This window comes from Siphateles boraxobius, unplaced genomic scaffold, assembly GCF_051911475.1.
Source record: "Siphateles boraxobius isolate OS27281-9 unplaced genomic scaffold, OSU_SipBor_1 61, whole genome shotgun sequence".
Lineage (NCBI taxonomy): Eukaryota > Metazoa > Chordata > Actinopteri > Cypriniformes > Leuciscidae > Siphateles > Siphateles boraxobius.
Genome location: NW_027509188.1, coordinates 12,251,567 through 12,275,783, shown reverse-complemented (window position 1 = coordinate 12,275,783; position 24,217 = coordinate 12,251,567). Strand labels below are relative to the sequence as shown.

Genomic DNA, 24,217 nt, shown 5'->3' with positions numbered 1-24,217 from the left:
TTGAATACAATATAGCTTCTGGTTTTGTTTTGTTTTTAAAAAAAACTATCACACCCTACATTTAGATATTAATTTCCGCCCCTTGTTACACAGACAGTAGAGTATGGCGATAGAAATGTGTTTCACAATTTTAGCTGAACACATGTTTGTTCAGCTAGAATTGTGAAAAAAACGTATTAACATTTACAGGCATAAGCACATCGTACATGGTTATAGGTGATAAAAAGCCATGTTCTATGGACATGTTGTCACAGTTCACCGTTTATCTTTTGCACTACAGTCCCCAGAATCCTCTTTGGCGCACCTGCAATCACTTTGCCCTGAATTATCACCTGCACCTGGTTACAATCAATTACCTCATCACCCAGCTCTATAAAACTCTCACGGATACTTCAGTCTTGGTCAAGCCTCCAACAGGAATAGACCATAACCCATTGCTGCCCGAAGTCTCCGAGTCATCCTGAAACCGTCAAGTAACGTATACTCACCTTTGAAATACTAACTTCTGTGTCCTTGTCCCGCTGTTCCCAGAAGTCCTGCCTGGTTCCATGTTTCCTGAGATCTGGCATTCGTCTGAGTGTCCCACATTCCTGCTGAGATCTCCTTGCCCGCTGCTGCATCTGAAATAGAAAAGGACACGTATCAATGAACAGTGATTGCTTGAATCCAACTAACTTAAGAAGGATCTGCTCACCTGGAATCTGCTCTGCACGTAGCGATCATCACAGAATCTTCACCTGAACTTTGCCTACTCACCTTTGCACTTGTGTCACTTTGAATAAAGCAGTGTTGTGATTCACTTACCTCTGTCTCCGTGCCTGTATCCTGACACATGTCATGTTTACATAAAACTTACCTCATTCACAAACTCTTTCCCCTGGTCGGTTAGGACCCTCTGAGGGGCTTTAATCTGATGCACACATTTGGTCAAGCATTCAGTGACCTCTTCGGCAGTTTTGGACCGCAGAGGGTAAGCTTGGGGCCACTTTGTGAGGTAATCGATGATTACACAAATATACTGATTACCGTCACCTGTCAATGACAGTTTCCCAATGAGGTCCATGCCATGCCCAACGGCTCAAAAGGCTGTTTAACCTAGAGTTAATAAAAAAATGATATTTACCTGTGTCTTGTTTTGTTCCTAAGTTAGCGTGTACATATTGCCCCCAGTTTCAGTTATATTTGTACATCCTCGTTTCAATATCTTTTTTATAAAATAATTCGTACCTCAATAGGTTTGTAGTCAGTCCCGTTTCAGAGAGGACCTTTTGGCTTGGTATAGTTCACACTGTGCCACCTTTTCAAAGCAGAAAGAAGTGTTAGCCTAACAAAAATTGTGGTTTGTTGAATTTGAAATGATTAAAAATCAATTGGCTTATAAATAGAGTATTAAAATAATCACAATAAATAATAACTGAAGTAAAAGAAATGTTTTGTGTTAGTAAACATTAAAAAAAATAATTCCTCCGCGAATATGGTGTTCGCTTCTTCAAACCCTTTGACAACCTTCACCTTTTTTTCTTTTGCAGTGTTTGGGTTGCATACATAGTATAATTGGCCATCTATGACAAAAGAAAGAATTGTTCATATATGTTGTAAACAAAATAGAATAGGTGTTATTACATGTTTATAACATTGTTTACAGTTTTTGTATTGATAACGGAACTTTTCTTTCTTGGAATGTGATAAACAGGATAAATGCGTTAAATGATTTAAACCATTTTTGACGAGATCATTTTTTTAACTAGTCATAAAATTATACATTTCTTTTGGAATGAATGTTTGTTAGACCTTAAGAATGAATGTTATCACAAACAAATCAACAAAATACGCTGTGTGTGTGTTTGTGTGTGTGTGTGTGTGTGTGTGTGTGTGTGTGTATGTGTGTGTGTGTGTGTGTGTGTGTGTGTGTGTGTGTGTGTGTGTGTGTGTGTGTGTGTGTGTGTGTGTGTGTGTGTGTGTGGGTGTGTGTGTGTGTGTGTTAGAAGATGGTCATCATGGTACTTTAAGGCTACTTTACCTCCATGCCGTGGATTTACGAACTACGACTTTATTCAGCATTGTATTGTCTTCCGGTTCTGTTGGGGATCCGCGTTCACGAGGCCAGTGACGCTGCTGACGTAAGACGAGCTGACGTGTTATCTGGTGCGTCCGTGTATTCGGGTTCAAATAAATATGGCTGGGCAAAAAAATGCAAGTCTTCCTCTGTGTGGAAATCCTTAGACATGTTTGCGAAGATAGTTTTGTTTCCAGCGTGCGTCTCCATCAGACTGTAAACGAAGCTCGGGCGCACCAGACACACGTCAGCTCGTCTTACGTCAGCAGCGTCACTGAACGCGGATCCCCAACAGAACCGGAAGACAATGTCACATGGACTACTTTGATGATGTCTTTATTTCCTTTCTGGACAAGGACAGTATACCGTACATTTTCAATGGAGGGACAAAAAGCTCTCGGACTGAATCTAAAATATCTTAAACTGTGTTCTGAAGATGAACGGAGGTCTTACGGGCTTGGAACGACATGAGGGTGAGTCATTAATGACATCATTTTCATTTTTGGGTGAACTAACCCTTTAAAGTGGTTTTATTTGACATGGTGCGGGTCGCCTCTGACAAATGTAATTTTCCTAAAAAATATTTTAGATAAAACTGTATTAGAAAAAATATACTTAAAAAACTAATTTGGGTCAATGACGTATAAGGATTTTCTACGGGCCAATTAAAAAAAAAACTGTTGCAATTGTTCAAACATTAAGGATCATGTGTACACGTGGTGCGACCGTGATTTATCTTAAAAATGAATTAATTTGCTTAACATGCTTAAAATGCTTTTACGCTTAGTAATTAAAGTGTTTAGAAATAAAGTATTTGCATTTCTTTTGAGTTTTTGTAAATAATTATCTAATTGTTTGTTCTATAATTTTAGAGTTGCCTTTCTTAAATCTAGTTAACAGACTTATTTTTCCTGTAAATCACATAAAACTGATAAACATGTTTTTAAAATACCATTCACTAAAGCATACTGTATCAGTGATTCATATTTCAGCCAAAGAAATAAGATTTTATTTTAAATTTAATACAGTGATTGCTTTTATTGGTCGCACCAAATGATGAGTGGGTGCTCCAAATGACAACAAATACCTTATATAGTTAAAAATCTATTTAAAGAGATCAATGAACAATACATTTTATACAAAAAATAGATTTAAACCAAATTTTTTATACAAATTTCACAGAATCTTCCTGAACACACACATTTTATAAAAAAATGTTTTTACATAAAAATCACATCGCAAACATAAGTGCACCATTTCATTTAACTTGACTTAGAATTTCTTTCTAACAAATAATAATGTTATAGAAATACAAGTATACATACATTAGCCCGTGGGGGAAAACATTGCCTTGGCGCTCATTGAAATACATGCAACAATCATGCTGAAGAGGTGCTGTGTCGTTTTCTGTACCGCCAATAAACAAACAAATTATGAATTGAAGTTCTACATCCTTCCTAATAAACACACAGAACCGGAAAGGAGGACAAAATGGCTACAAGCAATAAATAGTAGTGTAATACTTCTGTGATGTTCTGTAATACCTCTATAGTATGTCCAAAAATACTATAGTATTCCTAAAGGATTACTATAATATTTTGTCCTAAAATACTACAAGATTCCTATAGTTGTTTTTCATAAGGGATGTCTCATTCGCATTAGCGTTATCAGCTGAAGGCTCTCTTGATCGCTACGTAATGATGCGAGCCATGACCCTATGGAGTAGTTCGAGGTCTACACTCAATACAGACTGCAGTCTGTGAGTTAGGGATCACTGTCGGCACAGTCCCTCGTAGCCAGGGCCGGATTAACCATTAGGGCAGCTGGGCACTTGCCCAGGGGCCCATGACATCTAAGGGGCCCTGGGCACCAGGGGCGGAGTGGCAATCGGGAGAGTCGGGAGTTTCCCCTGTGGGCCGGTAGTGTTTCGAGGCCGCGAGGGCCGGTCTGATAAAATGTATTCATTGCAAGTTCGCCATGCGCACTTGTGGCCCAAGCAAGGGAAGAAAACAAATATTTTGGATAACGGAGGGTATATTTGCACTAATTGCCTGCGTTTTTAGCAAAAAGACACCTTCAAGGTAATAGCTACAGTGGCGCAGGTCGTAGCGCGTGAAGTGCTAGTAAGAAGCTTTTGATGCGCTCGACCCGAGTTCGAATCCGCCTTTTGCCGAACTCTCTCTTCTCCCTTTTCCCAACACATATGAGATGTAAAATGTATAACCTTCCCTAACATAAAGGTCTCTAGCGTTATATTTTGCCAACGAACTAAAATCGAAACCATGATATGGCTTTGTGCCTTTATAAAACAGCACAAGACTTTAAGAATAGGCATCCTGTTTGTGCTGCGTGATTTAAAGAAAAGTGCGCTCTTTGCTCACGCGATCAGCATGGTCATCTTGTGTGTTCTCCTAAATAAAAGCTCAAAAGGGTTTATTTCTTGCAAGTGAAGAAATTAGGACAAAAGTGTTTTAATTTTCCTGTATTATAATGTAATGTAGACTAAAATATACTTTTGAAATATTCATTTTCATTTATATAGTACATTTATAGGCTATATGGATTTTACGTCATAGGAATAATTATATAAATCATTATTACATTATTATAATAATTGTTTGGCATCCTAAAACACCATTGATAATGTAATGCAGACTGAGACTCTCATAACTAAAACGATGTTTGAGCCCTCTTTATTTTCCTGGTACAAATCAATGCATTTTCTTTGATCAACGAGCAGTTCATGGGTTGAAGCTCTTAATTTTGATCTCTCAAAGAGCACGAGATTGATGCATTTAACCTTAAAATGTACAACATTTTCTTGCGGGGGAGCATGCCCCCGAACCCCCCTAGGGGCACAGAGGTCCACCCAACATAGTTTTACAAATTCCTATGGGAAAGAACGACCATTTATGAACTTTACTCCAGCATAGTACAACAAGGTTCCTTTTAAGTCAGTAAAACTGTAAATGCCATATTAAAATGTCGTTGGACAAAATATACATTTGGCCTGCCTAAGGGGGAGCCTACAAGACATTGGGCCCAGGGGCCTCTGAACTCTTAATCCGGCCCTGCTCGTAGCCTACTACTGATCACCGTATTACAAAAGGATTAATAGTTGGAGTGAAGCATACGTACAATTGGTAAGTGACAAGGTTTTATGGAGTTATAGCATGCAACATATACGAAAGCTGATTGAGTTATAGGCTAATGTTACCGCTACTGCTACCGCGATGTCTTACCTGGAGATTCAACCAGATAGCAAAATATGTCTGGAAACGACAACTCCGGCCATTTGGTTGGGTCATTGACCCAGTTTTTAATTAAATAAGGGCAATCATAACCTATTGCAGTTAATTTTGCAATGTACCGTTGCTGGTCGGCAGGTGTCAATGACTCGAAATATGACATTTTTGTCATTCAAATACACAGGACGTTCGCGGTGTTTTCATCCACGCCGACCACGCCCCCAACTATGACTAGTTGCCGACTGTATGTATTGTATACAGGTAACATTTGGGGTCAATAGTTATTTTTTTTTAGTAATTAATACATTAAATTGATAAAAGTGAGTAAAGATATTTAGGCTAGAATGTTACAAAAGATTATATTTCTAATAAATGCTGTTCTTTTGAACTTTCTATTCATCAAATAACCCTGACATATAAAATGTATCACAGTTTCCACAATTTCCAGTAGTAACATAAATAGTATAACTAAAATCCATAATCCAAATAATGAGCGTTAGATCTAGATTAGCATCCGATAATAATCAGAAATGTTATTTGATCATCAAATCATCATATTATAATGATTTCTGAATGGTCATGTGACACTGAAGACGTAACGATGCTTAAAATTCAGCTTTGATCGCAGGAATAATTTACACTTTACTATATATTCACATAGAAAATAGCTATTTTAAACTGTAATAATATTTCACTCTTCTCCTAGCAAGGTACTCCGCTCTTGCTTGACAGTGGCATCTGGTAAAATATATTAAAATAGTTTTAAATAAATAAATAGGCAACAATAAATACATTACTAATATGCATAACTACTAAACTAAAATTACATGCTCTAATTTTTTGTGTGCATTATTCTTATATTTTGCAGAGTAAACATAAACCGTCTGAAATAAAAAAATTTTAAATATTCCAAATGATACTAAATTTAACAAAACCTGCCAATCCCGGACATATATCTATCATGGAAAACAGTCTCTAGTGGTTGCACCACATGATATTTGGTCGCACCACATGATATTTTCAAATTCAGTCAAAATTTACAGGCACAGAATTGGCCACCTAAACAAAACCAGCTAGCTTCCCACAAAAGGTCACTATGAAATTTATAATAAAAATATATATTTTTAGAAATAACTTTAATATTAAATATTTTTGGGGGATGACATTACATGACATCCATATTTGGTAACTACATACCAACCGTTACAAAGGTTTATTTATTTTTTTCCAATTTGAGAGAATTACAAACCTGCTTGCTGCTTCCATGGGTCCTTGGTTTACCGGTATATGATTTAACTTCCTGCATTTGAATAGTTTTCAACTTAATAGTCCCAAAATGGTAGTTCCTTGATGGTCACACAACACATGATATTTCATAAAATGGACATCATCGGACAAAGTTTGTATTTATGATGGAAAATATAACTACAAATGCTTTGATTATTTTTTTTTTACAGGATTACAAAACACTTTGAAAATCATACAGAAGAGTGCAGAAAATAAATTTGTATAAATTTAGAGTAATTTCAAAGACGTTTTCAAAACAGAAGTTAGGGCCGGACGGTCGCACCACATGATATTTTGACACTTTAACTTTTTTAAAACCTTTAGTCATTTGTAATTTTTTTGTTATTTAAAGTGAGTACATGCATGGAAAAGGTACTACAAACATACAGTATAATTGTATGCATTTAAACCCGTTTTTTACCAGAAAAAATGCAATCGCACAGAAAATGTAGGCGTCACATCATTTATTTACAAGTGACTCCACAAATTGGAGTCCAATTTGACGCCACTACAAAACAGTCCTAACAATTTACATACAGGACATGCAGTCCTGTCAGACGAGCTGCTTGTAATCTCTCCACCAGTGTTTCAAACGCAACAGTGAACAGTCAACATAACAAGGATATATCGCTTAACATTACATTTACCACAGGCAAGTCATTTAGTGTCACTCGAGAAATGAACTCTTGAGGGGAGCATTTCACCGAAATGCATTAGCTTATATATTCATTATATTCACTTTACCCGTTAGTAGTGTCTTAATCATTTGATATGTTTAAACAAACTTGTCATGAAAACAAGTTATGAAAGTAACTGTATAAGTGATTATATTTATATTAAAAAAAATTTAGTAGAAACATTATTGAAAAATAATTATAGAATTTGATTTTGAAGTCAATACTAAACCTGGCTAATGTGCAATTTAAATGTTTTTTTTCCCACATATATATATATATCAACTGAATTGTTTGGGCTCTGTTGTTAATTGTAACCTTAAATATTATTATAGCAGTAATGTACAAGAAAGGGCTCACTAAAGTTTACAGCTTTAGCTGAGGTAGATTTAAATGTTAATTATAATTGAATTTATTTAAAGAAGGAATAAGCTATTTTATGTGTAGTTTTCTCCCCTGCTATACCGAACCTGTACCGAACCGTCGTGTTTGTGTACTTTTACACCCCTAAAATATAGTAGTAATATTTGTGAAACTGGCGAATTCCAATCGTCTCATTACTCAAATCTCAATATTGCAATCGTCTTATTTCTACAAATATTTAAGTAGCTTTTGAAGAGTTCAACCTCAACTGTATAGTCACATGGACTATTTTAATGATCTCTTTACTACCTTTCTCAGAATTAATGACATAAATTTCATTTTTGGGTGAACTAACACTTACACTGAAATATTAATATTTCTATAATGGCAAATCTGAACTTTTATCAGAATCATCCTAATTTGCTGATCTGGTGCTCAAGAATCCTTTCTTCTCATGAAATAGTATGATGAACTCTGGAAGTGTTTTTTTTAAATTTACTCTATCAGAATTATTCGATGAACAGAAATTGTAGAACCACATTTATTTGAAACAGAAATTGTTTTTATAATGGTACAAATGTCTATACTGTCTATTTTTACCAATTTAATGCATGATTTTGAATTTAAAACAGAGTAATAATCCAATTAGACTACATTTTATTTGATAGGGGTGGTGATGGACCTGGATAATGAGTAGGGAGAAGTATGGGACCAATTTGTGAACCGATGTGTCGTGTAATGCCATTAAAACTGCCATTAAATTGGAGTTAACTTGTATTTGTCTCTGTTCACCTTAGGCCTGATGCCGCTGAAAATGGAAAGTCAAGTATTGAATGAAAAGGAAGAGAAAGATCATGAAGACCTAACTGAAGAAATATCTTTTAGTTGCTCGCAGACTAAAGAGACTTCCACACCAAAAAGAGATCAGAAGACAGGAACTAGAACTTTCACCTGCTCTCAGTGTGGAAAGAGATTCACTCATAATGGAAACTTTAAAAAACACATGAGAACTCACACTGGAGAGAAGCCTTACACCTGCCAAAAATGTGGAAAGAGTTTCACTGAAAAATGGAATCTTAAAATCCACATGAGAGTTCACACTGGAGAGAAGCCTTACACCTGCCAACAGTGTGGAAAAACATTCACTGAAATATGGAATCTTAAAATCCACATGAGAATTCACACTGGAGAAACGCCTTTTACCTGCAAACAGTGTGGAAAGGGTTTCCCAGAAAAGGGAAAACGTCTCGGTTACGTATGTAACCCTCGTTCCCTGAGTAGGGAACGGAGACGTTACGTCGGATGACGACGAATGGGGTTTCGCTTAGAACACCTATCGACTTCGAGTATTACAAAACGAGCCAATGGCAAAGAAATGCCATGGGTCTGCGGAATTTGCATAGCGTACCTCCGCCTTACCTCGTGGGTATAAAAGGAGGACGCCGGCAACAGGCAGATATGTTTCTTCGCTGAGGAGCCAAGACTGAGCTCAGGCGATCCCCGCGGTACAGCGGAAAGTGGCAGGCAGACGTAACGTCTCCGTTCCCTACTCAGGGAACGAGGGTTACATACGTAACCGAGACGTTCCCTTTCGTTGTCACTCCGAGTTACGTCGGATGACGACGAATGGGGTTACCAGTCTAATCACGCCACCTTCTCAGCTGTCTTCCAGTGCCCTGCGTAAATCTGAGATCCCTGTCGTGAGACTGGCACGGACGAAGGACTCCTATTTAGCACAGGAATACCAAGGTACACTGGGGGCATATCCCAAAGTTTAGGGGAAATATGCAATTACTGCCAACCCAGAGGGGGGGGACTTAGAGAATACACATATGACCCGAAGGAGACATATGGAGAACACTGGGGTGTCCAGCCGCAGGTGGAATATTTCAACCCCAGGGGTGGCAAGGTGGCTTGCCAAGGGAAAGACACACGCTCAGAGAGGCTTACAGTGGAAATACACATGTGGGGGTCGCTCAGAGGAGGGACCATGCACACGGGAGGCACCTAGCCGACGCACAGGCAATAGACACTGGCGCCAACGTCAAGAGTGCTGGAGGAACTCAGGGCTTTTTGGGGAAGCTCACCTGAGGAGAATATCGCACGTATCCAGTCCGTGGAGTGGAATGGCGAGCAAGCGAAGACACCTGAGCGGGTCCAGTACTAGCTGGTTGAAGCGAGTACATGAGAGGACACTGGCTCCACTCGGAGATTGTAGAATCTGGCGAATGTGTTAGGTGTCGCCCAGCCTGCAGCTCTGCAGATGTCTGTTAGCGAGGCGCCATGCGCTAGAGCCCAAGAGGATGCCACACTCCGGGTGGAGTGGGCGGTCACACCAAGGGGGCACGGTCGACCTTGCTGCTGGTATGCCAAGGCAATGGCGTCCACTATCCAGTGAGACAGCCTTTGCTTGGAGAGAGCCTTTCCCTTCAGCTTCCCACCATAACAGACAAAGAGCTGGTCTGAAGTCCTGAAACACTGCGTCCTGTCTACATAGGCGCGGAGGGCGCGTACTGGACAGAGCAGTGCCAAGGCTGGGTCTGCCTCCTCCGGGGGCAGCGCTTGCAGGTTCACCACCTGGTCCCGGAAGGGAGTGGTAGGAACCTTGGGCACATATCCAGGCCGGGGTCTCAGGATCACGTGAGAGTAAGCCGGCCCAAATTCCAGGCACGCTTCGTCAACGGAGAATGCATGCAAGTCCCCCACCCTCTTGATGGAGGCCAATGCAACCAGGAGCGCTGTCTTCATAGACAGGAACTTAAGCTCCACTGATTGCAAAGGCTCAAAGGGAGCACTCCGCAGGGCAGTTAGAACCACTGAGAGGTCCCAAGAGGGAACGAGAGGAGGACGAGGAGGATTCAGTCTCCTCGCTCCTCTCAGGAACCTGATGATCAGGTCGTGCCTTCCAACAGACTTACCTTCGACTGGGTCATGGTGTGCGGCAATAGCGGCAACATAGACTTTCAGGGTGGAGGGAGACAGCCTTCGCTCCAGCCTATCTTGAAGGAAGGAAAGCACGACACTAATCGAACATCTCCGGGGGTCTTCTTGAAGAGAAGAGCACCAGTTGACGAAGAGGTTCCACTTCAACGCGTAGACGTGTCTCGTGGACGACGCTCTAGCGGAAGTGATGGTAGCCGCCACCGTAGGTGGAAGGGTACTCAAACCTGCTTCGTCCCGTCCAGGAGCCACACGTGGAGGTTCCAAAGATCGGGACGAGGGTGCCATAGGGTGCCCCGTCCCTGAGAAAGGAGGTCCTTCCTCAGAGGGAATCGGCCAGGGAGGTGCTGTCGCGAGGAGTACTAGTTCGGAGAACCAGGTCCGGGCGGGCCAGTATGGCGCGACCAGAATGACCTGCTCCTCGTCCTCCCTGACCTTGCGCAGGGTCTGCGCAAGAAGGCTCACTGGGGGAAACGCATATTTGCGGCGCCGCGGCCAGCTATGCGCCAGTGCATCCGTGCCGAGCGTGCCCTCGGTCAGGGAATAGTACAGGGCGCAATGGGTCGAGTCGTGAGAGGCAAACAGATCTATCTGTGCGTCCCCGAACTGGTCCCAAATCAGCTGAACCGACTGGGGATGGAGTCGCCAATCTCCCGGGAGGGGCTGAAGCCGTGCGCTGCACAGTTCAGGGCTCCGGGGATGTAAATGGCATGAAGCGACCTCAGATGCTTCTGACTCCATATGAGGAGGTGGCGGGCGAGTTGCGACATACGGCGGGAGCGTAGACCACCTTGATGGTTGATGTACGCTACAGTGGCGGTATTGTCTGAGCGGACTAGTACGTGTTGGTTCTTGAGCACGGCCTGGAAGCGGCGCAAAGCAAGACGTACGGCCAGCAACTCGAGGCAATTGACATGCCAGAGGCGACGGGGTCCTGTCCAGGAGCCCGCGGCAGCACGTCCATTGCACATGGCACCCCAGCCCGTGGAGGAGGCATCTGTCGTTACAACAACATGCCGCGAAGCTTGTTCCAGGGGCACTCCGGCCCGTAGAAAACTGAGGTTCGACCACGGGGTGAAGGTCTGACGGCAGGTCGGAGTAACTGTTACTCGGAGGGTGCCGTGTTGCCATGCCCACCTCGGGACTCGGTCGCGAAGCCAAAGCTGAAGCGGTCTCATATGAAGCAATCCGAGCGGCGTTGCCGCGGCTGCAGAAGCCATATGCCCAGGAGCCTCTGAAAAAGTTTCAGTGGAACCGCACTCTTGCCCTCGAACTGTCTCAGGCAAGTCAGCAGTGACTGCGCGCGCGCTAGCTCGTAAGCTGCGCGGACATGGCGACCGAGTCGATATCCATACCGAGAAAAGAGATCCTCTGCACGGGGCAAAGTTTGCTCTTCTCCCAGTTGACCCGAAGGCCCAGACGAGCTAGGTGCCGAAGCACTAGGTCCCTGTGTTCGCAACCTGAACTCGAGAGTGAGCTATGACCAGCCAGTCGTCGATATAACTCAGGATGCGAACCCCGTGTTCCCGAAGGGGAACAAGGGCAGCCTCGACGACCTTCGTGAAGATGCGAGGAGACAGGGCTAGCCCGAAAGGGAAAACCGCGTACTGGATGCCTGCCCCTGAAAGAAAACCGAAGGAACGGTCTGTGTCAAGGAGAATAGAGACATGAAGTAGGCGTCCTTCAGGTCGATCGCTGCAAACCAATACTAGGCCGTATGCATTCGAAAACGCGTTTGAGCATCTTGAACGGCATCCTGTGAAGGGAGCGGTTCAGCACGCGCAAGTCCAGGACTGGCCGTAACCCACCGGTTTTATTGGGGACAATGAAGTAGGGGCTGAGAAGCCGGCTGACCTCATCTCGGCTGGAGGGACAGTCTCGATTGCGCCCTTCGCCAGCAGGGTGGCAATCTCTGCTCTCCTGATGGGGGCATAGCCACCGACAAAAGTGGAGCGGACTCCCCAAGTGGGGAGGAGACCGTGCGAACTGAATCGCATAGCCGAGCCTGATGGTCCGCGCGACCCAGCGGGACAGACGGGGAAGCTCTAACCAGGCTCCCAGGAACTGAACCAGCGGGATCATGCGACCACAGGCGTCCCCCCGGAGGGGCAGCGAAGCGGAGTAACTGGCCCAGACGTGGACGGCATAGCGGCCCGATGTGGGGGCACAGTTAGCAACCGCGCCCTGGCAGAGGGGCCAGGGGAGGACCAGGCTGGTCGTCCCGCGGGGGCCTGCTCTGCCAGGGGTCTGGCGACAGAGGGGGACAGGGGCGAAGCGGTCCGTGGACGGCACACCATGTCAACCACCTCTGGGACAGAGGGGGACGAGGAGAGCACGGCTTGTGGGCGGCGCTCTGTGACGTCCGAGAACTCTGTGCTCAGAGACGGGAGAATCAGCTCTTTGGAGAATAAGGATTCTTCCCCGGCCCTCCCCGGGGAAAGGAGTGGTCCTGCTACCAACTCCTGGAAAGAACTGAGTCCCATCTCTGAGGAGCCCAACTCAAGAGCGCCGCTTAACCCGGCGTGTAGCGGGGTGCGGGGCTGGAGAGGACTGTGGCGTCCGACCGCGGCCTCCAGAGCCGACCCGGGTGAACGGGCGGGGTGGGAGCCGCGGGGGGGCGCCCTCGGCAGTGGGCAGACCGAGGGATCTGAGCGGACGGCGGGGCCGTCGGGACAGAATCAACCTCAGCCTGCTCCATCACCGAGGTGCCCGTCTCACGAGCGCCGCTTAACCCGGCGTGTAGCGGGGGGCGGGGCTGGAGAGGGCTGTGGCGTCCGCCCGCGGCCCCCAGAGCCGGCCCGTGAACGGGCGGGGTGGGAGCCGCGGGAGGGCGCCTTCGGCGGTGGGCAGACGAGGGATCTGAGCGGACGGCGGGGCCGTCGGGACAGAATCAACCTCACTCTGCTCATGGGCGAAGAGGCCGACCTGGGATATGGGAATGTCGGACAGACGGGTCCGCGCGACATCCAGCACATCAGACAGGTTCAGCCACAGACTGGTGAGCATCACCTGACCCAGGGAGCGTACGGCCACTTTCGTCGCTCAGAGAGCAAGGTCAGTGGCGGCGCGCAGCTCAGTGAAGAGCCCTGGGTCAGTCCCGCCCTCGTGCAGGTCCATGAGCATCTGGGTCAGGTGGACCAGCAGAATGACCATGGCATGCAGTGAGGCGGCTCCCAGTCCCGTGGCGCTATAGGATCTCGCCACAAGCGTAGACGAAAAACTACAGGCCACGGGCGGGTGCTTAGGATTGCGCCGAGAAGAAGCACTCTGAGGACACATAGCATCGCAACAGAGCGTTCAGCCGGGGGAACCCCAGTGTACCCAAGGGCAGCGGCCCCATCGAGGGGAGGAAAGGCGGATGAGATCAGCGAGCGGTCCTAAGAAGACAAGGGGGTCTTCTAGGACTTCGAGATCTCATCATGCACGTCCGGGAAGAGAGGTATTGGGGTTTGCCACGGACGAGGGTCGGCGGCCTTACCCAAAACCAATCGTCCCAGGAAAGCATGGCCGTCATCTCCGGATCAGACTCAGGCACAGCCGTATGCACACCGGAAGGTGGCAGCTGTGACGAGCCCTCACTTCCAGAAGACTCAAGCCCACCTAGTGATGCTGCAACAGACATGGCATCTTCCTCTGTAGCTTCAACTGAAACACGCGGGCCACCAGAGGGTAGACTCGCGGGAATCAGCAGTTCACTAGCGGGCACCGTCATCGAAGAGGGGGGCTGGGGTCACGGACACATAGTCGGCGCCTTGTTCCAGACCGTAACCCTCAGGTCACCCTGGCCACCCGCCGAAGATCGGGGGGTGGATGAGGGGACTCTCACTCTTGCGAGTTCACCGAGTCTCGACCTATTTATGACGCGATGATCACGTTCCCTTGCGAGAACATGAGTCACCCACGAGCGCTGTTCAAGCATGATCAAACACACTAGACAGCGCTCGTGCCCATCAGAGTCCGATACCAGTCCGCTGCAACCAGAAATGCACGGGCGAGCCGTCTTTAAAAAGACGTGGCGCGTGCGAGCTCTTTTATGAGAGGAGAGAAAAAACTCCGCGATGTTGAAGCGCACAGGGAGACACACACACACTGGCAGATTACTGCACAGATCAGCAGGCACTGTGAGCTCGCTGCAGATCGACGTCACACCAACACCGGAGAGAGAAGCTCGTCTCGTAGAGCGAAGTCAGAGATGACTGTGGAGTGAAGAAATGCTCTTGGCTCCGAAGCGAAAACATATCTGCCTGTTGCCGGCGTCCTCCTTTTATACCCACGAGGTAAGGCGGAGGTACGCTATGCAAATTCCGCAGACCCATGGCATTTCTTTGCCATTGGCTCGTTTTGTAATACTCGAAGTCGATAGGTGTTCTAAGCGAAACCCCATTCGTCGTCATCCGACGTAACTCGGAGTGACAACGAAAGGGAACTTAATATACACATGAGAGTTCACACTGGAGAAACGCCTTTTACCTGCAAACAGTGTGGAAAGGGTTTCCCAGAAAAGGGAAAACTTAATATACACATGAGAATTCACACTGGAGAAACGCCTTTTACCTGCAAAGAGTGTGGAAAGGGTTTCCCAGAAAAGGGAAAACTTAATATACACATGAGAGTTCACACTGGAGAGAAGCCCTTCATCTGCCAACAGTGTGGAAAAACATTCACTCAAAACAGAAGCCTTAAAATCCACATGAGAATTCACACCGGAGAGAAGCCATACACCTGCCAACAGTGTGGAAAGAGTTTCTCTGGAAAAGGATACCTTGAAGTCCACATGAGGATTCACACCGGAGAGAAGCCTTACACCTGCCAACAGTGTGGAAAAGATTTCTCAGGAAAGGGAACACTTAATAGACACATGATTGTTCACACTGGAGAGAAGCCGTTCACCTGCCAACAGTGTGGAAAGAGTTTCAGATTTAAAGTAAACCTTAATCGCCACATGAGAATTCACTAAAGAAAGGACTGTTATACATGTCATCAGTGTCATCTTACCTCAGAGTTCACACTGTAGAGCTCCCTTACACATGTCTTCAGTGTGAAAAAAGTTTCGGATAAATCAAAGAGACTTGAAACGTCATTTGGCGACTCTTTCTGAAAAGTAATTGTAATGTTCCTCAGTGAGAAAATAATTTGAAAAAAAAATTAAATATGACAAGATATGCAGATTTGGGGCCCTATTTCTTTTCTTTTTGTGTGTGTTTGGGAAATGCTCTAAAGCTTAACTGGCTCAGCCGTTTAAAATGGCATCAGAAAATATGTATCTGCTTCTACCATTTTGTTGCTTTGAAAACTTCATAAAGAGCTCATTAAACTAATCTATTTAATTTAAGTGGTTTAGTATGTATTTTCTAAAGAGACTCGATTGCTTTTAAGTGATGAACAGAATGAACCTCATTGGTTCTTGATTAAACTCAAAAGTGTAGCGTAACACAAATAAATCTTAGGCTATGTTTACACGGAAACGATCTGAAGAGAAAATGCAAAAGTGGCATTGCGTTATCACTTTTTATCCTGCTTTTAGACTTGCGTTATGGGGGGGAAATCTGCATGCATATGGTGATGCAAAAGTGTGTGAAATTCGATGTAGTATGCACTCCAGGCGGCTAGGTGTCAATGTGAAGCACTGCCACACAACAACACCAAGTCCGCGGGCCTGCGTACAACCTTCCTTCTACTTCTCTCCCTAGTAGCGCAAAATCAAAACACAACATGGCGGAGCGAACAGCAAATGCTGACAATTTTGTCTGGACAGACGAGGAGGTGGCTCATGCCTGTGACGTAAACGCGTACGCGACGAGAGCTACCGTGATCGGTGCCTTCACTGTCAAGCAGACTTTTGCGTTTTTACCCATTAGACAGGAACGCGATGGTGGAGCATTTTTAAGATTTCCACTCTGGAGGGTGGTTTCACTTTTTTGCGTCGCCGGCTAAACGAAAGGCACATCTGATAAAATATTTTTACGTTTTCACCCGCAAGCGTTCTCGTGTAAACAGGGCCTTATACTCTCCGTCTCAGGCACACCCACCAACGAGTTACAGGTGCCGATGATTAGGCCTGAGAGTGAGTAGAGAGAGAGTGAGACAGCAAGCAAACAAAAACACGCACACAACCACGCCCACACTTTCAGAAATAAAGTAATTCAAAGAAGATGAGGAGCAAATAATCACCTTAATAATAATAATAATAAATAAAAATGAATACGTCCTCGGACGTAACACTAAATAAATAAATGAATACGTTATAAGTCTATACACCCTCTCAATCTCCATCTCCCCAATTCTAGAAAGGGCATCAGCCACGACATCAGTGCCCTTGATGTGCTGAATCTGGATATTGTAGTCCTGTAATCAGCGCAACAAACACTGGTTAGAAGAGGACATGTTAGAGAGAAAGGTCAAAGGGTTATGGTCTGTATACACCATTATTGGAACTGCACTGCTCCCAAGATACACTTCAAAATGCTGCAGGGCCCACAATAAGGCCAAGGCTTCATTTTCAATGGTGCTGTATGATTTCTGATGTTTCAAAAACTTTCGGGAGAAGTGGGATACAGGGTTTTCAACACAGTGAGCATCCTCCTGGATCAGCACAGCACCAGAAGCACTGGCATCCACTTGCAGCTTAGGTGCAGCCAGAACAGGAGCATTACATAGGAGATCTTTTGCTGCTTCAAAAGCTCTGTCACATTCACAACTCCACTTAAAAACTCTTGATGTACTTAGCAAGTCTGTGAGGCGAGCAACTACGGATGAAAAGTTCTTGCAGAAGCCCCGGTAGTATCCTGACATCCAGGAACCGTCGCAGTTCACGTTTCTTACCGGGTTTAGAAAAGTTTAAAATTGCTTCTACCTTAGCTTCCACTGGTTTTACAAAACCATGGCCCACCTTTTTCCCAAGGTAGCTCACTGTGGCTCTTCCTATCTCACACTGTGCAAGGTTCAGGGTTAGTGAAGCACGTGCTAGTCTGTCAAAGACCATCTCCAATGTTTTAACGTGGTCTTCCCATGTCTTGTTATAGACCACAATGCCATCAAGATATGCATCACAGTTAGGAACATCTCCAAGCACAATTTACATCAGCCTCTGAAATGTGGCTGGGGCATTTCGCATCCCAAAGGCGAGGACAGAATACTGTAGGAAGCAGTCTGTTGTGGCATAAAACAGATTTCTGAGGCACGGGCAGTCAGGGGCACTTGCCAATAGCCTTTCAGCAGGTCTAGCTTTGTAACAAATGTAGCTGACCCCATTCTATCCACGCAATCCTCCATACGGGGGAGTGGAAAGGAGTCCGGTTTCGTTACCGTGTTGACTCTGTGGAAATCTGTGCAGAAACGAAAAGTGCCATCTGCCTTTGGGACCAGAATACAGGGAGAACTCCAAGGACTTTGACTATTTTGGGCCAGGCCATATATTCAACTTCGGTTTTCATTAAGTTACGCTTGGTTGGATTAACCCGGTACGGATGCTGTTTATTGGGTTTAGCTTGCCCAACATCAATGTCATGTTCTAGAACTGAAGTTCTGCCTGGGACATCAGAGAACAGGGATGGGTAATGATGCATCAACTTTATCACTTCCTTGATCTGCTCTGGGCTTAAATGGGCAAGAAAAGAAGGCAAATCTTCCAACACAGTAGAGTTTTGAAATCTTCCACCAGTTTGCACACTGGCTTGCATGGTCTCTTCTACATCTGACATATCAACTGCCATTGTCACAGGTAGAGCAGTAACAGGGTTAGGTGGAGAGACAGGCTTTGAATTACACACAAATCTCTTCAACATATTAATGTGACATACTCTAGTCTTCCGTCTCCTGTCAGGAGTACAGATAACATAGTCTGTATGGCTGAGTTTCTCTTTCACCTGAAATGGGCCTGCAAATTTAGCTTGTAAAGCTGAACCAGGTTCAGGCAGAAGTACAAGAACTTCATCATTTGGCTGGAAACTATGAGACACACTTCTCCTATCATAGCGTTGCTTCATCTTTGACTGAGTTACCATCAGATCCATAGACCACAATGAAAAATGACTGTGACGTCACAGCAGATCACGCTTAATTTACCCCCACCCCACACAACTCTAGTGTACGATATTGGAGTTATTTTGACATTTAACCACATTTAATACTTGTAGCTTGAACATTATCATTTAGATCTGATACTTCCTTTAACTGGAGGTGTAGATCGTGATTTGACTTTGTGTAAATTTGATGTAGTGACTAATATGAGATTGATCCGTAGACTAGACCAGGCAAAGCTCAAGAAGCGTACTGGTCTCTTAGTGTGGAAGATGCAAAAAGTGAAGCTTTGGTGTGTGGCAAATGGGATGGAGGTCCTCCTAAATTACCAGGAGGCCTGTTCTGGAAAAAATATGGAATAAAATATCTGGGAGTTTATCTTATTCTATGTTACAAAAACTGAGGAGGTGTTTTAAAAAAGGAAAAGGAAAACTAGGAAAATGGAAGTGGTGTTCAGTTGTCAGAAATAGCCTTAACATGTCTGAATGTAGGTACAAATGTACACAACTTTTTTGTTCACTTTTTTTTCTTATTTCTTGTTTATAAAAATTTATTCATGTATTTGTTTACTGATTGATTTATTGATTATTTGTTCATTGCTTATGTAATGGCCATGCCAAAGTCATGCCAATAAAGCTCAAATAAAAAATTTGAGAACCCCTGAGGAGAGAGAGAGCCACTGGAGAAGAGATGTGTGTGTGTGTGTGTGTGTGTGTGTGTGTGTGTGTGTGTGTGTGTGTGTGTGTGTGTGTGTGTGTGTGTGTGTGTGTGTGTGTGTGTGTGTGTGGCCTGGTAAACCCTACATTATGGGGACAAAATGTCCCCATAAGGATGGCAATATCTGAAATCCTTGTTCGTGTGGGGACATTTTTTGGTCCCCATGAGGAAAACAGATTATAAATCATACTAAGTGATGTTTTTTGAAAATGTAAAAATGCAGAAAGTTTTCTGTGATGGGTAGGTTTAGGGGTAGGGTTAGTGTAAGGGAATAGAATATACAGTTTGTACAGTATAAAAATCATTATGTCTATGGAAAGTCCCCATAAAATATGGAAACACTACATGTGTGTGTGTGTGTGTGTGTGTGTGTGTGTGTGTGTGTGTGTGTGTGTGTGTGTGTGTGTGTGTGTGTGTGTGTGTGTGTGTGTGTGTCAAAGAGAGGCTGCCCCTGGAGAGCCGAGGAGAAGAGGGCCAAAAGAACATCTGGAGACCGGCGAGGAGGAGAGAAACAGGAAGCATTAACAAGTGTTACTGTTGGTCTAGGAAAGCATTGTTGCAATTATGTGGTGTAAATCCTGTATGATGGAGAATATCTACATGTGTTGATGTCAGTTTAAATCACCCTATAATTCCTTGATAAAACCTTGATTGTGTGTGTGTGTGTGTGTGGCCTCTGAAATCTTAATCCGGGCCTGCATACAGACAGAGTTTTCTGCAGAGGACAGTCTCACCCAGTGCTTTTATGTGCGTCACTTAAACCTCACTCTGCTGTTTCCTGTTATGTTCATTTAGTTAAAGATCTATACCATGGTGAGAAAACTTCTCTCACCCCTTTGCCCTAGACAGGAAACGCTTCAGTGAAGTAGCAGGTTATTGGTGCACATCCTGTCACACAAACATACTGTATGCATTTAAATTGAAGAAAAAACTTTCCACTAAGAAGAAAACTTTTAACTACAGTCTTTTGATGGCAGACAGTGATTCTCCATATAGTTTCACAAATCCTTTTGAACAATTAAATGTCTATGAATTAAATCTCTACTAGTTTTCTGAAAAAGTTCTGGTTTAATCGGTTTAAGTTCTCACAGTCCTTTATGAAACCGCAGAACTGAAAGGAGTTTCTGCTCAAGACAGTTCAAGTTCAGTGGAGGAACAAGAAACATCTTCACCGTCATTATTCATGGTTAGTAAATACTACTTCATAAAATACTGATTTATAAAGATAGAAAGTGACATTTATCCATTCACATTGATCTAGACTTATCAAACAGCACTGACACATTGTGTATAACTTTTTAGATTGCAAACAAAACTCAAAGCAATATTTGATATTTTACATTAATTTTAGCAGATTTAATCAACACAGCTTTCTGAAGCCTCATACTGTATGTCTCTCAGCTCAGACTGTATCGAAGTTCTCTCTTTATAAATACACACATTTATCTCAAACTTTATATAAAATCATTCATTTAGATCATATGAGAGTATATTTATCATAATTCAGTCTGTTCACAGTAACATTCTGTGTCAAACTATATTTTAATCTGAGACTTGTATTAACGTGCATTATTATATTATCTTGTAAAAAGAGCATTATAGGACAACTTCAACAGAGGAGTTTGGATGAGTTGAATGAGAATCCTGATCTGATCACAGCTTCATTTCATAATCCAAATAACATTTGAGTGCTTAGGTCCAAATGTTAGGAGTGAAACTACTACAGATCTTTTTCTTTTTGTCATGCAGCTGTGAATCAGTGAAGGATAATGGAGTCTGTTAAAGAGCTGCTTCTGAACTCTCTGATGGACCTGGAAGTAGCTGAATTGAGTTTGTTTCAGTGGCACTTAAAGAATATTCATGAGTATATAACAAAATCTGAAATGGAGAATGCAAATAGATGGAAAACTGTGGATAAGATGGTGGAGTGTTTTGGACCAGAAGAAGCTGTGAAGATCACGGTGGAGATCCTGAGGAAGATGAACCAGAATAATCTGGCTGAGCAGCTGGAGAACAATCACAAGCAAGGTAAGGTTTAATTCACTGTGACTTTAATGTAATTAGTCGGCAATATGAAGACAGCTGTCACTGTTGAAGCACATTCAAATTAAATGGTGTATATTCCCTAATGAAAAAATTGTATACTTAAGCACAATTTATTCGTATGTACTTTAGTATAACTAAATGTATTTGTGCTATAAATTGGTATACTTAAAGTCTGCTAAATTGGAACAACTAATTTTGTAGTAAATACATTTTAGTTGTACAAAAGCAGTACTGAAGTGCAACTAAAGTTGTATTTAATATACTTGCTTGTGCTGAAGTGGAACTATTTCAAGTATACTTTAAATATACTCCTGTATTTAAGGTTTGAAATGCAGAATTCACTCAGCATAAACTTCAAATGTATTTTGGTGATATTACAATTGCAATTAAATTACACTGTACGAGTGTTGAACATACATTAATATTATACTGATAAAACTTTTAGTGATTTTAAACACATTGCAATGGCATTCCAAGTAAACTTTAAGTGTGCTAATGGCATCAATATATTGTGCTTCAAATAGGCTACAATAAAGTAATCTTTATAAATAATGCCACAGCTTCAGAATTAGATCTGATTTTCTGAGGCATTAGGCTACGTATCCACGGTAGAATGACGAGAGAATCTGCAAAGGGACGGATTGCCCGACGAAAAGTTGTGTCATTGTAGGAGAGGAATATGGACACACGTTGACACAACATATCAAAGGTTGGCTTGCTCATCCAAAAATTTTGGACCCACTGCTTCTCGTTAAAGCCCGCCACGATCTCATGAAAGTGCGTATCTATAGCACAAATTTTAATTCTCGTGCCATTTACGACAGAAATAGTTTCACAATGCGTGCATATGATACGCAGTTTTCGAGTGCATATGATATGCACTTTATGGCGTGTAATACGCACACACTCCACACCCCTAATCCTACCCAAGGGGTTTTCAGCGTTTATCACAGGTTCGCGTTTAAAGTCTGTGTAGAGAGAACGGTGTCGTGTTAGCGGCCCCTAATTTAATAACTAATGATCGTTGTTAGCTTAGTTAGCTTAACTTTAGCTGGAAAATAACTTCATCCAAGAACCTCTATAAAAGCCAAAACAATCTCTGTTACCTTAAATTATCCATCTATCTCTGTAAAGCTGCTTTGAAACAATGTACACTGTTAAAAGCGCTATATAAATGAAGATGACTTGACTTGACTTTACAGTGTGTATCATGCACGCAAAAACTATTTTTGGCGTATAAATGGCACGAGAAATAAAATTAGTGCTATAGATACGCACTTTCATGAGATCGTGTTGTATGTTCCCACCAGTCCTGAGATCTCTCTCGCACACAATAACTGAATGGTATGCGCAGGCTCTGCAATGATGGCTCTTTTTGTCCTCTTCCACCTCAAAATTGATGTTTGGCCAACTTCGCATATATCGCTAAGCTAGCATCAAGCATATTTCGCGTTCGTCCATCTGTGCAAGACCCCCTTTAAGCATGCGCAATGTTTCAGATAGTATGTCAAGTGTAAACACATGAATCGGATATGGGTCACAATTGAAAGAACGTGTAAACGGACGGTAAAAAAAATCGGATATAGGCAGCAAATCAGAGTTGAGCATCAAGACCTGCAGTGTAAACGAGGCCATAGATCCAAGCATAGAGGGTCTGACGTGTCAACTTCTGGTTCAACCAATGGTGATGTTGGGGCAGGCCAATGGTTTAGCTAGTGTTTTCAAGTCATGTCAGAAAGAATGTATGTATGAGATAAAATGCACATGAACATCAACACAACTCGTAAATATGAGTTTTAGTAACTGAGTTTATAGTAAATATGAGTTTCTGAGTTAGGTGTGCGTGACCGTGAGAAAACTGCCATAGTGAAAAAAACCTATGCCAAAATGTATTTAAAATAGGCCTACATTTATTTCATACTAACTATACCACAAACCCATTAATATATTTACTGACATATTGCTTGAGACTTAATGACATATATATATGTCAATATTCAGCTCAAGTCAGTTCAGTATTGATTCGGCTCAGTTCCAGAACTGTAAAATTCATCTGTTGTGCATTCATACTGTATATACAGTGTATTTTTGGCACACGTGTGACAAACTCCTGTACACTCACTGCACACTGAACAAGCAAAAGACACAAGATAGTAGTGTTTTACATTTTTCACATCTGTGTGTAGTTGCGACCCCAACATCTGAGGAAGAATTCAATTTAAGGCCCAGGAGAATGAGGAAGCGTTCCTCCTGCTACATCAGCCCCCCACATCGCAAATCTCCTGTCGGCGAGCCATGTATTTCCAGTGGCCCATTGAACAAGCGATCTCGGTTGTCAGCTCCGATGCCTTCGCCCCCAGACCCCTCTCCAACCGCTGCTGTGCTACAGGGATCTCCATCGGTTGGTGAGTGTCTAGCAGCTGCTAGGTCTGCGCATGATCTCTCTGATCATTTCTGTGTTTTCTTCAACACTGTTATTTCTGTCTGCAACCATGTTCAAACAAAGATAATAAGAAAACGATACATCACTGAATGTACAATTGAATTATTCACTCACCTTTTCTCCTCCACTCCCTCCATTTCTGGGACCTCGATCACTGAACTTGTGAATAATTTCAATTGTAAAGTTACAAATGTTATTGATGCAATTGCCCCCATTAGGGTTAAAGTTGTCTCTAGTATAAAAGATCTCCATGGAGAAATGACCCACTTGTAAGTTACAGAAAACGAGAGTGTCGAATAGCTGAACGCAAGTGGCGGAAAACAAATCTCCAAGTCCATTTTGGTGCCTATAAAGAGAGACTTCGCATTTATAATTTGGAACTTAGGAATGCAAGGCGGTCCTTGTTCTCTGATATTATTGCTAA

General features: G+C 43.3%; 3 protein-coding genes across 4 annotated transcripts in view; all 3 read left to right on the top strand.

Moving 5' to 3' along the window:
- The window catches only part of LOC143718368 (uncharacterized), a 295,554-nt gene extending 279,738 nt beyond the window's left edge, over window positions 1-15,816 (top strand). Inside the window, exons 2-3 of the mRNA XM_077209475.1 lie at window positions 8,426-8,831; window positions 15,039-15,816. Coding sequence (XP_077065590.1) covers window positions 8,431-8,831; window positions 15,039-15,525 — 888 coding nt within the window. The 5' untranslated portion in view covers window positions 8,426-8,430 and the 3' untranslated portion in view covers window positions 15,526-15,816. The remainder of the gene's footprint in view (window positions 1-8,425; window positions 8,832-15,038) is intronic.
- Window positions 1-24,217, top strand: part of ttll1 (tubulin tyrosine ligase-like family, member 1) — a 327,240-nt gene that overhangs the window by 202,434 nt on the left and 100,589 nt on the right. The window lies entirely within an intron of this gene.
- Window positions 20,164-24,217, top strand: part of LOC143718283 (NLR family CARD domain-containing protein 3-like) — an 80,548-nt gene continuing 76,494 nt past the window's right edge. Inside the window, exons 1-3 of one of the 2 annotated variants that reach the window (XM_077209316.1) lie at window positions 20,164-20,490; window positions 21,054-21,332; window positions 23,537-23,755. In XM_077209316.1, the coding sequence (XP_077065431.1) occupies window positions 21,074-21,332; window positions 23,537-23,755 (478 nt within the window). In that variant the 5' untranslated portion in view covers window positions 20,164-20,490; window positions 21,054-21,073. The remainder of the gene's footprint in view (window positions 20,491-21,053; window positions 21,333-23,536; window positions 23,756-24,217) is intronic. The other variant, XM_077209317.1, reaches the window with a different exon arrangement.